The sequence below is a fragment of the Channa argus genome, chromosome 20, assembly GCF_033026475.1.
Source record: "Channa argus isolate prfri chromosome 20, Channa argus male v1.0, whole genome shotgun sequence".
In the NCBI taxonomy this organism is placed as follows: Eukaryota; Metazoa; Chordata; class Actinopteri; order Anabantiformes; family Channidae; genus Channa; species Channa argus.
Genome location: NC_090216.1, coordinates 2855836 through 2870291, shown reverse-complemented (window position 1 = coordinate 2870291; position 14456 = coordinate 2855836). Strand labels below are relative to the sequence as shown.

At 40.8% G+C, this 14456-nt stretch overlaps 1 protein-coding gene across 4 annotated transcripts; it reads right to left on the bottom strand.

Moving 5' to 3' along the window:
• Nucleotides 1-385: 385 nt before the first annotated feature.
• On the bottom strand, nucleotides 386-12632 carry slc16a5a (solute carrier family 16 member 5a). 4 transcript variants are annotated; one of them, XM_067488284.1, is made up of 5 exons: nucleotides 12499-12632; nucleotides 8294-8733; nucleotides 5287-5430; nucleotides 3310-4149; nucleotides 386-1895 (listed from the first exon to the last, which is right to left on the bottom strand). In XM_067488284.1, exons 2-5 carry the CDS (start codon nucleotides 8565-8567, stop codon nucleotides 1609-1611), a joined length of 1545 nt encoding a protein of 514 aa, XP_067344385.1. In that variant the 5' UTR covers nucleotides 8568-8733; nucleotides 12499-12632; the 3' UTR covers nucleotides 386-1608. The 4 variants fall into 4 exon arrangements, with proteins under 4 accessions (XP_067344385.1, XP_067344383.1, XP_067344386.1 ...); XM_067488282.1 differs by having other exon boundaries at nucleotides 8294-8736; nucleotides 12499-12626; XM_067488285.1 differs by having other exon boundaries at nucleotides 8294-8736; nucleotides 12494-12611.
• Nucleotides 12633-14456: the final 1824 nt, after the last annotated feature.

Genomic DNA, 14456 nt, shown 5'->3' with positions numbered 1-14456 from the left:
GCTCAGGTTTGCGTTTTTCAAACTGTACCTATTTGATACAAGAGTTTGCAAAGTATTTTAGCACTACTACCCCTTTCCCACCGAGTCAGCTGGAGGGCTGGTTCGGAGCCAGTGCCGAATTTGGCACCAGGTCTTTACGGTTCCAGTTTGACAACAACTGGTGGAGAACAGAAACGCTAACGTCAGTGGCTGGGGTCGGGATTATTGTGAAATGTGTTGTTGTGGTAAAGATAAAAAAAAAAAAAAAAAAAAGTTTCATTTTTTCTAAATTAAGAACTAAATGTTTTATTCATTTATAACAATTGTTCTTTCACCAATTTCCTATTTATTAATAAACCAGAGACCAATTTGAAGTAATATAATATAATATAATATAATATAATATATCTTAAAACAACAATTATGCCATAATAAATTATATTTTGTGGAAAATATACTCTTAGAGCGTCAAAGTGTCTGGAGTACTGTGAGATTAAAATGGCCTATGTCTGTATTACCAGGAGCTATTTCTCTCACATTATTTGTCCAAAACGTGTCAGTCAAGTTCGTTTAGGCTTGTAAGACCCTCCACAAAGTGACAAGGCAAGCCATCGTGCTTGTGCGTGCACGTACGAACACAACAGACTGAATTTACCACGTACCACGACATAAAGATCTCGTGTTTAAAAAGTTCATAAGATGTATTGTGCCTCCAACGTACAAATGCGACGGAGCGCTTGTGTTTAAAGAAGCCATTTGTAGTTCTTCTGCTTGACTTTAGCACTGTTGGACACGCAGAAACAGCTCAACGTGGGCTTTCTAATCGCTTTTGAAGTTTTACACTGGCACTAGCTCAGAACTATCACCTTATTAGCATTGGCTGAAAGGGGTAAATAGCACTACCCAGTGTTTCTAGGAGCTTAACACGTACTAATACATCAGTAAAAATAACGCAAACATCTAGAAATGATCTTCTGTGATTTCTTCCACAAAAGGACTGTGTGTAAACTGGCTTTAGGTACCTCATATACAGTATGATTGTGTATTCAGCAGCATTTTACAAGAAACAGTACAATCACATTGTAGTTGTAAGTGCACATCCATTCGTTTTGGTTTGTAAGATCGAGAGTTCAGCGGTGGTCAAACCGTGCAAATCATTCCTAGCGGTTTTTCACGGTGCACCATCTGGCTGATGTCATCTTGTGCAAAAACAAGGAACTTTTTTTGCAAAATTGTGATGTGTGTTAAGTTGGGTTTCCACCACAAAAACTTACCTTTTCCATGACCGAAAGCTTCCAGTTCCCTGAACTAGTAAGGCAAAATGCGTTCGGTTCTGCTTTGCTTCTACACTGTGTTTTCCCGCTTCTCTTGGGTTTGGTTGCTGTTTACAGCCATGCTTGCTATGCTAATACCTGAGAGGAGACCGCTCGTGACCCCTGCAAGTTCCTGGAACTTGATTTAAAGGTACCTCCTGAGACATGTTGAAATTCATCCGCCAGATGTGGTCTCTAAAGCAAGCTGGAGTGCAGTGGAAACAAAAGCAGAGCCTGAACCTGAACCTGGGGGATAAAGTTCAGTCCTGGCTCACTAAGTTCTCTCGGTGGAAACCCGTCTACAGTGTAAGCAGGTTCAGAGGCTGGTGATAATCTCGGCCCCGTTGGCCGAGGCCTTGTCTTTGTCTCCCCGTGTGGGTAAGCTTCTGTACTGGCAACCGGGAGCTACATCATCATCAGCAGCAGCAGCAGCAGGCTTGGCTGGGTCTGGGGGTGCAGATGGTGTACCCTGCTTTAACACCTTCCTGTCCTTACTATCCAGCCAGTAAAATGACACAATGAGGAACACAGCGGACGAGGCAACAACGGCGCTGCTGGCAAGGAACATGTGGAAGTACACGCCCGTCATGTCCACCAGGATTCCTACAACGATAAACAACATCAATACATTTATTCAAAACATTTTACTAACAGGTCTTTTTCTGCAGTTTGCTGAAAGTGAAATCATATGCAGTTATAAGTGAATAGGAAAACACAGAGTAGCTTCGGTCTAATTACAGGGATTATTGGCGCAGCATCAAATGATTGACTCCAAGCGATTACTAGCTTTTATATAAAGTAAAAACAATTCAAATTCTGCTTCATTTTTCATATTAAACTTATGCTTTCTGCACTTTTTCTGCAATTCCAACAACATTTTACAAGCAGAATGATTCTGATAAAGTCAGGGGAAAATGCCCCTTTGGTTTGGTAACGACAAGGACTTTCATGCATCCAGTCATTTTAAAAGGGTCCCAAGCTGCAGCATTTGGGAACAACTGACATAGAAAGTCTTGTTTGCCTGCAGAAGGTCAGAGCAAAGATTTGACATTTAAAAAAAAAAAAAAAAGATAAAGAATGAAGACTTTCAGGAAATACATCTGAAAATAGACAACATACATAAAAACCAACTAAACTTTTGTCTCTCTCCCTCTAAAATTACTGCAAAATTTTATTTAAGAAACTTTCATAAAAATGTATTCGAAAATGAAAGACCCACAGATTTAACCACTTGTTAGAAACTTTTCTTTTTCATGTGGTTTTCATGCACATTTAAGGATGTGTGTATGTCCTGATAACCCAAGCTGTTACATGTGGCTGTCAGGAGCAGAGTCACGTCTCCAGCATGTGTAAAACGATCCTGCTCTTGTAATAGCACCTCTGCCATTTCCCCACTCTGAGCTCCACGGCTCCTGTGTAAAGGTCAGACGCTGTGCTCACAGCGTAGCGGCCAACGTGAGACTGACAACATGCCCATATTTACAGAAACGACTTCATGCAGGTGGCGCTAAACGTCCTGTTCCTGTATTTCTACCACTCTCAGAACTCACTAATAGAGACATGTGCACCAAGGCAAACATTTAATTTGTATCAAAAAAAATAAATTAAAAATGAAAAAAAGAGGATGGACTTAACAGCTGCCCCTAAAACGGATCAATCTCCATAAAAAGGTACTTCCACTGTGTTTTTGAGCTAATACTATTGTACTGAATACTTGTTCTACCACTGACTACAGGCTCCTATAAAGCTGTAGTAGTAGCTGTAGCACAACAAATAAATTGGGAGTCAGTGACTCCTGGCACGGCCATGTTTGCTTAAGTCATTATTCTTTTGTCTCCGGCTAATTTCCACCCGCTCACCACTCCTCAAAAATCACGGGAGACTTTTATTATACTGTGAATGTTTCTTGTTCTCAGGTCTCTCCTTAAAAAAAAAAAAAAAAAAAAAAAAAAAAAAAGAGATTATGATCTCGATTAGCGCCCACATTTCCACCGCTCAGCTTCTGCACTCACATTACCTGCCAGTGGAGGTCCGAGGAGCAGAGTGATGCTCTCCATGACAGCCAGCAGGCCCAGGGCCGAGGGAAAGCGGCTCATCTCCACTACATCCATGAGTACAGTGAACATCAGGGAGCCCACCAAACTCATGGACAGCCCATAAATCACAATGTACGTCAGCAGCACGGGAAAGCTGGCGCCGATGCAGCAGATACTGTTACTGAGCCCGTTGACTAGCAGAGCTGAAGCGAACACGTAAATGTGTCGGCCCTTAAACCAGGGCATGTTAAAAATAATGCCAACGGGTGGCCGTACCACAATGTTAACGATGCCCAGGATGGAGAGCAGAAACGCGGCCCGGCCCGGGTCCATGTCATTTGCCGTGGCATAGGGTACAAGATATACCAGGGGCACCACAAACCCCAACATCATCCAGGTGATTCCTATTGAATACACACAGTAACGGGAGTTGTTGCAGAGCTGATCAAAGGCCATGTGTTTGCTCAGGGAAGCCGCCACGCAGTTCCATATGGTCCTGGCCCTTCCATTTTCCTTCCTCTCATGCTCCACCAGTGGCGGGTGGGGTTCTTGGTTTATCAGTGGCTGACCCCGATGCTTGGGCGGCTGCAGGGGCCTCATCACGGCGCCGCATACGCAGCAGTTAAACAGGACAGCCCCCAAAATGAGGAAGCTTCCCCTCCATCCGAACTCTATGTGGAGATAGTTACCCAGGATGGGCAGGATGCACAGGCCCAGGGCCGTGCCCGTGGAGGACATGGCGTTGGCGAACACACGGCGACGCACGAAGTAGTGTCCCAGGATTGCCACAGCTGGCTGGAAGCTGAAGCAGAAACCAAGACCTGAAACCAAGCAACAAGACTTCATCATCACAGACGACAGCAAAGCTGTGCATTTCATATTTACTGTGGATCTTTTTATCTTTTGCCTCACATTCCTACGTGAAATAATAGGGTTCAGTTCTCTGGATGCCAACATGCACATCACTCAGGAGAAGTGCACTTAAAGGCAGCGAGAGACTAAATTAAAGCTGAACATGTCTAGAAGAGACAAAATGGGAAACAGTAGAATTGATTATGACCCACACTGTTGCTGTAGTTGTATGTGTTCACCTTCGTTAAATGCACACAAATTAACATAATTTAGAGATTGTGATATTCTGAGAAATTTTGCAAAACTTGTTGCAATTTGGTCAATTACTCTGAACATTTTGACACATTGGGATAAATTAAAGTCCTATTCGTCAACTTACCGCCTGTAAAATTAGAACATGTCTAATGATTAACTCAGAATTACATTGAAATGCCAAAGTACATGCAAACTTAACCCTAAACCCAACATATTCACAATGTACATGTAGCTGGTACAAATGTTCTTTCATCATCAGAAGTAACCAAAATGGTCATAGTGTGTGTAAAACAGTACAAAATGTAATGTAAATATCTCCTCAAGGAACATTAGCACTTGCTCCATGTGCATTAAATATGCTAATGAAAGAAAATGTTTGTTTTACAGTTCTTGCCCTTTCAGAATAAGGGGACGCGAACCTTTGAACCCAACTGTATGTTCGCTAATAATTGATAGAGTCAATTTGTCCAGCTGGTGAAGGGAAATGATAACATCACACATTTTCTAAATTAATCTTATTAAGACACTAAAACTCGTTTATTGTCTGTCTGTGTAACCTGGATTCGCTTGTGCGTCTGTGCTGCAGACCATCGTTGTTGTGGAGGAGACATTTTTCACGTACCTGTCCTGAAGTAAGCCAATCAAATGCACATGTATGAGATTTCTGGCAGAAATATGAGTATTCAGATCATTTGTGGCCATTTTACTTTTTAAAATACCCGTTGGTTTTAGTGTCTATGTGAGGATTGTTGAAAATATTAATGATACAGAAAATAATCGGTGTAATCCTTTATTCGTAGCATGTCTCCCCCCCAACTCCTGAGGAAAATATCTGCATGCTGGTAGCTGACCTGTTATGACGCCGGCCGTCACGTAAAGCTCGGCGATGGATTGGGTAAATGAGCTGGCAACCATGCCGAGCCCGCTCAGGACCCCGCCAAATATGACCGTTGCCCGGCAGCCGAGTCTCTCCACGAGCACACTACAGAACGGACCTGTGGATAAAAATTTGAAGCTCTTAGTTTAATGCACACTGAAGCAGAAATAAGTACAAGGCTTTGAAGTCAGAGAGGTCATTTGCTAAATCCTGCAGCATGTGACACATCATTTCTGTTTGGATGTCATCTCTATCAGCTTTCAGTACCTTGGGATCCCACAGGCATGTGGTAACCACGAAGAGGCCACAAGGGAAAGAGCTACTATCAAGTACCTGCAAAGAGTAAGGCAAGTTCCTAGTGTTACATTGCAATGCTGCTTTCTACTGGAGCAGGATAAAGCTCCTTTCTCACTAGTGAACTTCAGCAGGGTGAAAACACAGCAGACAAAATAGACACTAAAATGAGGCTTAAATGAGATTCACAACTTTGTTTTCGAGCCGTATAAGAGCGGTAAAATTGCGTGTGTTTAAATGACCTTTTAGGTTTTTTTTAACATTGCTGGATAATTAACTAGATCTGTAACTTGAATGTAGGCTTACACACAAATTAAGGCTCCTTGAGGACCAGGTGCCAAATATTGTGTTGAAGCGTTGTGTCACTTTGTGTCTGAATTTTGTTTCCATCACTCCATCATCTTGTTGTTAAGATGATTAAAATCTGCTCTAGGCTGAAACCAGAAAATAGCATTTCTCTCTGGGTCCAGAGCATCGTCTGGTTCTAAAAACTTCAATAAGAGAGATAAAGAGGAAAGTCATCATCTTAACAGAGAAATGTAATTTCTTTTGGAACCTTTTTTTTTTTTTATGTCTGTACATCAGTTTCTGCTGAATCTTTTGTTTAACCATAAACTTACAGAGGCAGCAGAGTTTGTCGTAACACCCTCTGGACATTGGCTGGTACGTGGTTAAAACCTTGTGCAGCTTAATGAAGATAAACCTCCAGCTCAGATCAAAACATTCCTATATGTACTATCAGCTGCAGTTTGGAGCTTTTAATACCTTTGTGTAATATTAACAGTACGCTCTTAAAACAGCTATGTGTCTCGTTCAGATGAGGGGCGGTTTCACAGATGGACTGTTGCTGTTGACAGAGAAAAATATTCAAATATTTGTGCCATTATTGTAATTATTGCTGGAGGGGCAGCTCCATTCTCACAGCCCTCGGTCGGCCACAAATCTACAAGAGAAGGGGGAAGTGCAGCAACCCGAGTCAAAACAACCTGACGAAGTTTCACTTCACTTTTTGTATCAATGAAAAGTTTTGTTTTTTTTTAAATTTAACTTGGAACCCGTTTACATGGAAATGATTCTCAAGTGAGCCTACAAAACAAAACAAGGTCAGAGCAGTGGAACCATTGCTTGCAGGAAACAGGGGTGGGAGGCAGAAGCAGAGGAATTTCATTTGGATAGGTCGGCAAAAGGCACGGACCAGAACGAACTGCTTTAGCGTCGCCACAGCCTTCTTTGCAGAAGTATGTGAACATAAAGTAGGAGTAGTGAGGGGTGGCAGAGACTTTTTCCCTTTAAAATGAGATGCCCATTCCAAAGATCTGCAGTGTGTCCAAAGACACTGTAACCGTGAACAACTTGTGAAAACACCCTCACACATCTGAGATGCACTGAATTAAGTGTGCAACATGACCTTCCCCTTGATCCACGGTGTTTCCTCTGCTTTACTTAACCTCACACTTGTTACATAACGCTCTTAAAAAAAAAAATACATCACCGAGGAAGGAAGTTGACTTTACAAACTGCACAGATAAGCTCGTTGTGCAGACAAAGAGCTGCATGAGAGGATAATTAACACTTATCAGACAGTGGTGGGCGGAAGACACAAGGATTAAAAAAAAAAAAAACATCTTGCACTTCAGTATTAGTGAAGCTACAATTCACTGTAATTACGTCTTTCTGTAGTGGGTTTCATTGTTCGTGGTCAGAACTGTTTTATATTAACCCAGCAACTTCTACGGCTGCAGAATTTGTAAAACTTGGTCGCTGCAGGTTTCACTAGTTCACCCACATTCAGACCTGCTTCATGCTGCCGTACTGTGATACTGTTTGTTTTGTCATACTTGGTGCATATAAATGAACATGTGAATGTTATATACATAATTCATATGGTTGTAATGACTTGTTCACAAGGCCGTTTTAAAATAAAAGCCAGGTGTTTTTTTTTGTTTTTTTTTTTGGCCCCGTTGCTGGAATGAATGGTACTAACAAGAAAGACAGTGACTTCTGAAATCTTTCATTTAACTAAAGCATCATTTGTGGCTCGTTAATTTCTCAGGTTGTGCACAATGCTCCAAATCAACACAGGCTACAAGTGACCTTCTTGGGCTTTTTCTGAAGATAAGCAGGCTACCTGAAGCTACAGTCAATGCGCGGGATTTAAACTCTTGCTAAACTAATGGCTTATGACAATTAATTATAGCTTTTTATTTTCCGTGTACATTTCACACGTGATTATGGTGTATGTGTCTTATCTGACTTTCCCTTTGAGAGGACCACAATGACAATAAACCTTCAGCTTTATCGTGGTTTCATCCTCGACAGTTTAACTGAACGGCAGGACTGAATAACTCATTTCTGTTGCTGTTAAATACAATTGTATCTATTTTATTGACCACAAGTTCCACTTTTTAACTTATAAAACAATAAATGTTTGCTCTCAGCCTGTATAAATCAAAAAGTTTGATTGTTATTCCTTTAGTTACTCTCAGCTCCGTGGGTACTCAGCAGGCGGCAGTTTCTCACGCAATCATCCTTCTTAAATCAACACCAACACAGTAAGACAGCTTAAAAAAAAAAAAAAAAAAAAAAAAAAGAAAAACTCTCTTGGATTTCAAATTTTTTCTCTAAAGCCACAACAGGTAGAACGTAGAATTACCCTGAGGTTAAGGGGCATTAAAAAAAAACGTTACCTCCCGCGTGAAGCACTGAGGTCATGATAGAGGGCACCCAGGAGGTTTCGCTGTTGGAGGCATGAAACTCATTCTGCAGGTCAGTGTAGTAGATTCCTATGCAGGAGGGAAACGCCAGGGTCAAAGCCAGGACTATGATGGTGGAAACCAGCACCATCCAGCCCCAACCGCCATCTGGGGCTGTCACTGCTCCCGCCACAGGCATGGAAACACCAGCCCGTCCGCCTTCCTCCGACTCGTAGTCGTTGGCCTCTGGTGCTCTCTCGTGCGCCATGGTTGGTTTGTTCACGAACCACAGTGGCCTCAGATTCTCAGGCGGTGATCACTTGTTCCTCTGGCTCCATTTCTCTGAATCACTTTGTGATTGACAGATCAGGACGGCTCCTGTGTTAGGTCTGCAGGGTGTGTCGCAGCTTTGTCCATGTCCCATATTCCTGAACCTGCTGTGACCAGTGGAAAAAAAAAAAAAAAAGCAAACAATGCATCAGATTGTGTAGCTGAACTACATGAACCACTTCGGGTACATTCACCTTACACTGGCTGAAGAACACTGCTTTAGCAAACCTTATCCATGCAGATTATGTGGACAAAGTTCACCTTCTCCTATAGAGCTCATATGTAAATACCATTCATGGCCAATCCTTCATCTCTGCCTTTCAGGAGAACAGTGTCATGTTGTAGCAGCTACAATGATAATAAAAAGCTCTTTAGTAATTTGGCTCCACCATTTATTTTGCCCTTAAAATAAATTGTAATTACTTAAGTTGTACTTTCAATTTTAAATCTGGAGGCACCACCAAGACTAAATACTATGACTTAATACCTGCAAAACTAAAAACCTTCCCACATCAATTCCTTATGCCTCTTCAACAGCAACAGTCATGGCTGGAGGCATTAGGTTTCCATCACAGTCTCATGGACAGATTAAAATTTGGATAAAGGTTTCACTACCTTCCCGTTCTGCTGGTTGTGATATCTGAGGGAGGAATATTGTCACATCTGGTAAAAATATCCACTTTATGCAATGTTGTGCCCTATAATGATTGTAGCACTGTGCGGATTATCTCCCATCACCTGCTCATTTGTAAAAGCCTTCTGCAAAAGAGCTTCAGGAGTCATAAAGTGAAGTAACCATGTATATTTTGGACACAGTTTCAGCCCAGAATTGCCAGAAAACCTGTACTTAATGTACTTTTGAAGCTGTGGCTGTACGTAGAGCCACAGGTTTATCTTTAGCTGTGCCACATTAACTGCATGACTCCGTGGCCAGTCCAGTACTTCGGTACAGACTGAGATGTCTCAGCCAGGGAAATCTGTGATGGCCTTATTAATCCTCAGAAGATGAAACAGGAAAGGATTAAAATAGAAAAAAAAAAAAAGACCGTGACAAACAGGTCAACATTTCATTTTGTCTAATAAATTTCATGTACGCTCGGTTTAGTGCTAGCAAATTAAGCAAAGACGCACGCAGTCAAATGATCCTTCTCAACTTCAAAATACTGTTAAGGCAGCTTTAATATAGAGTTTTAAAGTGTGGAGCGTGGACAACAAATGTCTCACGTCTGACTGTGAACAGGAAAAGACACAAAACCAGCAACGAAGAATGGATATTTTACAATGTGTGTTTGTTTTTTTTCCCACAAAAATTATTTAAATTTTTTAGGCATTTTTGCTCATCACTTGCTCATTATTTTTGGAGTTGCTTTGTTTCTCCGGCTGTTGCTTTTGTGTCTTTAAACTCTTAAAAAATATATAAACAGGAGGTTGTTTTTAGAGATTCTGGCCCATGAGCCCTCTGATCACTCAGGCCCCTGGACCTGTGCATGGTAACGAGTGCAGGGAGAGTGGAAGTAAGCATGGTTAAGTCTCCTGAAGGCCATATTCAATAAAAACTCAAGGGCATAAATACAAAAATAATTAAAAGAAACAAAAAATACAAGGGACTGTGTGTCCTAAAATGAAAACAATAAAAATTAAAATAAAATAAAAATTCTCTGATCAAGAATACAATCTCTACAGACTATAGGCTTTTTACATTTCCTGTAGCTACTTTAGAGCTAAAAGATCATCACCTAATTTTTTAAAATCAGCATTGACTTCCCGGACATCATGTCTGCAGGCCCAGTGATTTAACAATGGAGAGGTCACACAGGTTGGAAAACAAGCTTTTCTGCGTAGATGCAGTGGAAATTTAGCCAGCATGAGAATAACATGCACTTGTGAAAACCCTCAAATGTCTCTCAAACAGTCCTCTGTGGAAATGACACTTAATACCATTTACCTGCTGAGCAGAGCAGCATGGTCTGCGATTAGGTTTCTGAGAAAGTAACAGTTTTCTAAAAAGGTACAGTACTCAGCTTCATACGCTCTGTAACCAATGTTGCTGTATGTGGACACCTGGATACGACTGCTTATGGCAACACATTACTGGCAAAATGTTGCAATTCAGACGGAGTCCTTTGCCGTGCGTGTTGTAAATTGCACTTTAACATTAAAAGCATTACAGTTTTACTATATACTGTGGCTCAGCACATTCTAGAAGAATCGGATGTTTTCAATAAAGACATTCTGTACATTGGCGGCTGACAACAGCAGACAGAAAACTTATGAATCACCCTGATCTTTGAATACTAGTCTGTTAAAATGTAGGATTTATTTCCTAAATGCATTTTCAAAAATCATTTAAATTCCACACACTGATCTTTGCATAAATGACACAAGTTCTTCTCCTTGCTATGAACGTGTATAAACGGTTGCAAGAAAATTACTTTCCATTTGACATTTGCAGCGTCAAATGTGCATTGTTGCAGTGCTCCGACAGACCTACGGTGGGACTTAAAATTTCATCCAGAAGTATGGTTACTTTTGGAATGTTGTGTTCAGGCCATAATTGAGAGTTTCATATTTGGTGCCAAAGTAGTTCTAAGCTTCTGTAATCTGGCCTCCACTCTTCTGGGAAACCTTTCTTCCAGATTATGAGGCCTGGCTGCAGGGAGCAGTTTCCACCCAGACTCAGGAGAATCAGTGAGGGGCAGCACTGATGCCGGGGGGGGGGGGGGGGGTACGCTTGAGTTTCTGGTTAGTCCTCCAGTTCGGTGCCGACCAGTCAGGTTCAACTGTCGGCTGTAGAACAAACGTTTACCTCGAACTAAAGAGGTTAGAGCAAGTAAATTAGTTGCCTCTCATGTTAAGACACCTGTGCTTCTGGCTTTTCTGGTCCTCATTAGTCTCTGCTGGTGCATTTTAAAAATCGGTTGGCATAAATACAAGTCTTTTGAAAAATTTGTTTTCAAGGAAAATTACAGTAGATTTAAAAAAAAAAGAAAACTACTAGCACCTTTAAACTTAAGTGTAAAAGAACATTTGGAATGTATGGCATGAAACACTCCAGGCTGTTTCTTAGAATCCAAGAGAAACTATTAATGCTCTGAGTGAAGAAACAATGGGGAGGTCAATCAAATTGTGGAATGAACAAATACGGCTTAAAAAAAAAAAAACATTTAAAAAACATACTTTGAAGAAATACATAAAAAGTCTTGTGTAATATTTTTTGTTAAAGATATTGTTGAAGCGTTTAAAGATTCTGAAGCTTCTGGACTATGTCATAAAAGCAGACGCTGGCTCCGATTCGGTCACAGAAGAGGCACTAGAGCTGAAACCATGAAAACAAAGCCCTACAGCAACAGTGCACAACAGTTTGTGGACAGGGAAGGAGTGTGAGGACACTCTTGTGTTATTCATGCCTCAGCCTGTTTATCCTGTCATTGCCCCTTAAGGTCAGAAGAGGAGAAAGCTTCGCTTCATAAATAAGTTAAAAGTGATGCAGATCAGCTGCTGCATCCTCTGGGGCAGCGCATTAAAGGATGCGTTCAGGGTTTCGTGTTGTTTTTTTTCCCCCTGCTACCAGGGAACATTTGCTCTGTCTACATTTTGAGCTTTTTTTCCACCCTCACCCACGTGGCAACTAGATGCTATTTCACCTTGTTTACGGATGAGGAGCCCACCAGAACACGGATATACAGACAGCCACAGCTTTGTTGGATCGCGTCTCTGGACTCAACAGAATCTTGTTTTCCTACGGACCAACATCTTGATCATCACTGCCGCAGCACTTTCACAACAAAGATGAAGCGGCCGCTAGTCTCTTCCGGGAAAACTTAAATCACCAAAATACAGAGCGAATATAATGGAAAACCTCACCTCACCTTCACGTCTATCCGGGTCCTCCGGGTCCACCAGGTAACAGCACAGGCGTGGTCGCTCTTCGACTGTAGCCACCCGAGCACATATAGCCCTCACTGCAGCCCGGACAACGAACGAGGGCGGGGATATGCATGAAGGACCGCCCACACGCACGCTCACAAATGGAAGCCAACCCGGAAGAAGACAGCGGTTTGGCGGTGGGCGTGCATATGTAAATTACCGACGTGACGTTATAAAGTTAGTTACTTAGGTTAATGTAATTATTCGAACACAACGTAATCACCAAGTGGCGTATTGAGCATACGGCGAGCCAGTGTTATAAAGACATGAGATGTGTTGACAGTGACTTTTATAAAATATTCAAAAAGAGTAACTTTGTATAAAAATGAGCTGACATTATTAATGTTGTGTTGCTTAAAACTGTGATGATGAAGGATATTTAATTAAAATAAATCATATGACGTGTATCTCTGAATTTTCTTTTGGACTAACAGAATTATCATCATCATATCAGATTAAGCTGCCAGCAATAAAGCAAAAGAAAATGGCAGCTACAAAAAATAAATTTACAAATCTAAAATGTTGATGTAAATTTCCGATGTAAATGTCCATCATTTTTAGTTTCCCCTGGAAACATTGCTATGACAGTTGTATGTCATGTGTATGTGTATGTGTGTTTATGTATATGTGTGTGTGTATAAATATGTATATATGTATATATAAATGAAAAAAAACTACAACATATTTTTGAAAAAAATATATTAAAAAAATACATATGTGTGTATATATGTGTGTGTGTGTTGTGTGTGAGTGAGAGAGACAAATCTCCTCTATACCTTTTTTTTAAGGCAGTGACATAAGCCTATTTGACATCCAGTATTTTTCTCAGTTTCACAATCTAATTGTCCCCTGTACATAGCAACGTATTGACACAGTCCGAGCCTCTGTCGTTGTAATCAGTATATGAGTCATGGAGGGGCTTCCCACTGGCGGGGGGTTTCGGTGGCAGGGAGCCTGAGATACAGGCCTTATCTCTGGCTGCATGACACACAGGCGTCCAAGACAGTGCACAGTGAGCCAAAATGGAGGACAAAGTGTGTAAGACTGAGAGCTGGTGACATAACTGCATGTATGGAAAGGTGGAGAAAGTTTTCATCAGTGGCATAAAGTAATTACTTTACAATCAACAAACAAGTTACTGCACTTTCACTATATTTGACTATATCTAGTTACTCAACACAAAATATAATTAACTAATAAATGATGGTTTTACTCATTACACAGCTCTACCCCATCAGTCCATAAAGTACTGAAAGTCAGATCCAACTTCAGCAGCTGCAACATTAGTAATGTTCACACATGCATCAGTAAATATAATCCAATAATATCATACAGCAAACAGTGAAGCATTGCTAAGTGTGTATTAATGCTTATACTTAAGTTGACAATGCAGGACTTTTACCTCTGACAGAGTGTTACTACACTATGTAATGATACTTTTACTTGAGTACCACCTCTGGTATTCACATTAAGTAAAGGTGTTAATAGCATTCTGTAAATATGCTGTAATGTAATGCTGTCTGTAATGTGCAAATCACAATTCTGCAGTCTCATGTCTGTGTCCAGAGTAAAACTTACAAACATCATTATGCAGAACATTAAACTAATTACGTTCTTTCCATGTAAATACATTTATAATAATATAATGTATATATAAACATGATTTTTACTATCAATACAATTTTACTAGAAATGTACTTATAGTACTTTTAACATTCAGGTGTTTTTACACTGTGGGTCGGATACTTTTACTTACCTCAGTGTGATGGTGCACAGCTGTACACCACTGCAGCAACGTGGTAAAACCACAGGAGGTCAGCAAAAACGTTTACTGCTACACTTCTTTTGTATTTGGAAATGTGTTTTAGTCTACTACATTTACTGGTAAAACATAAATATC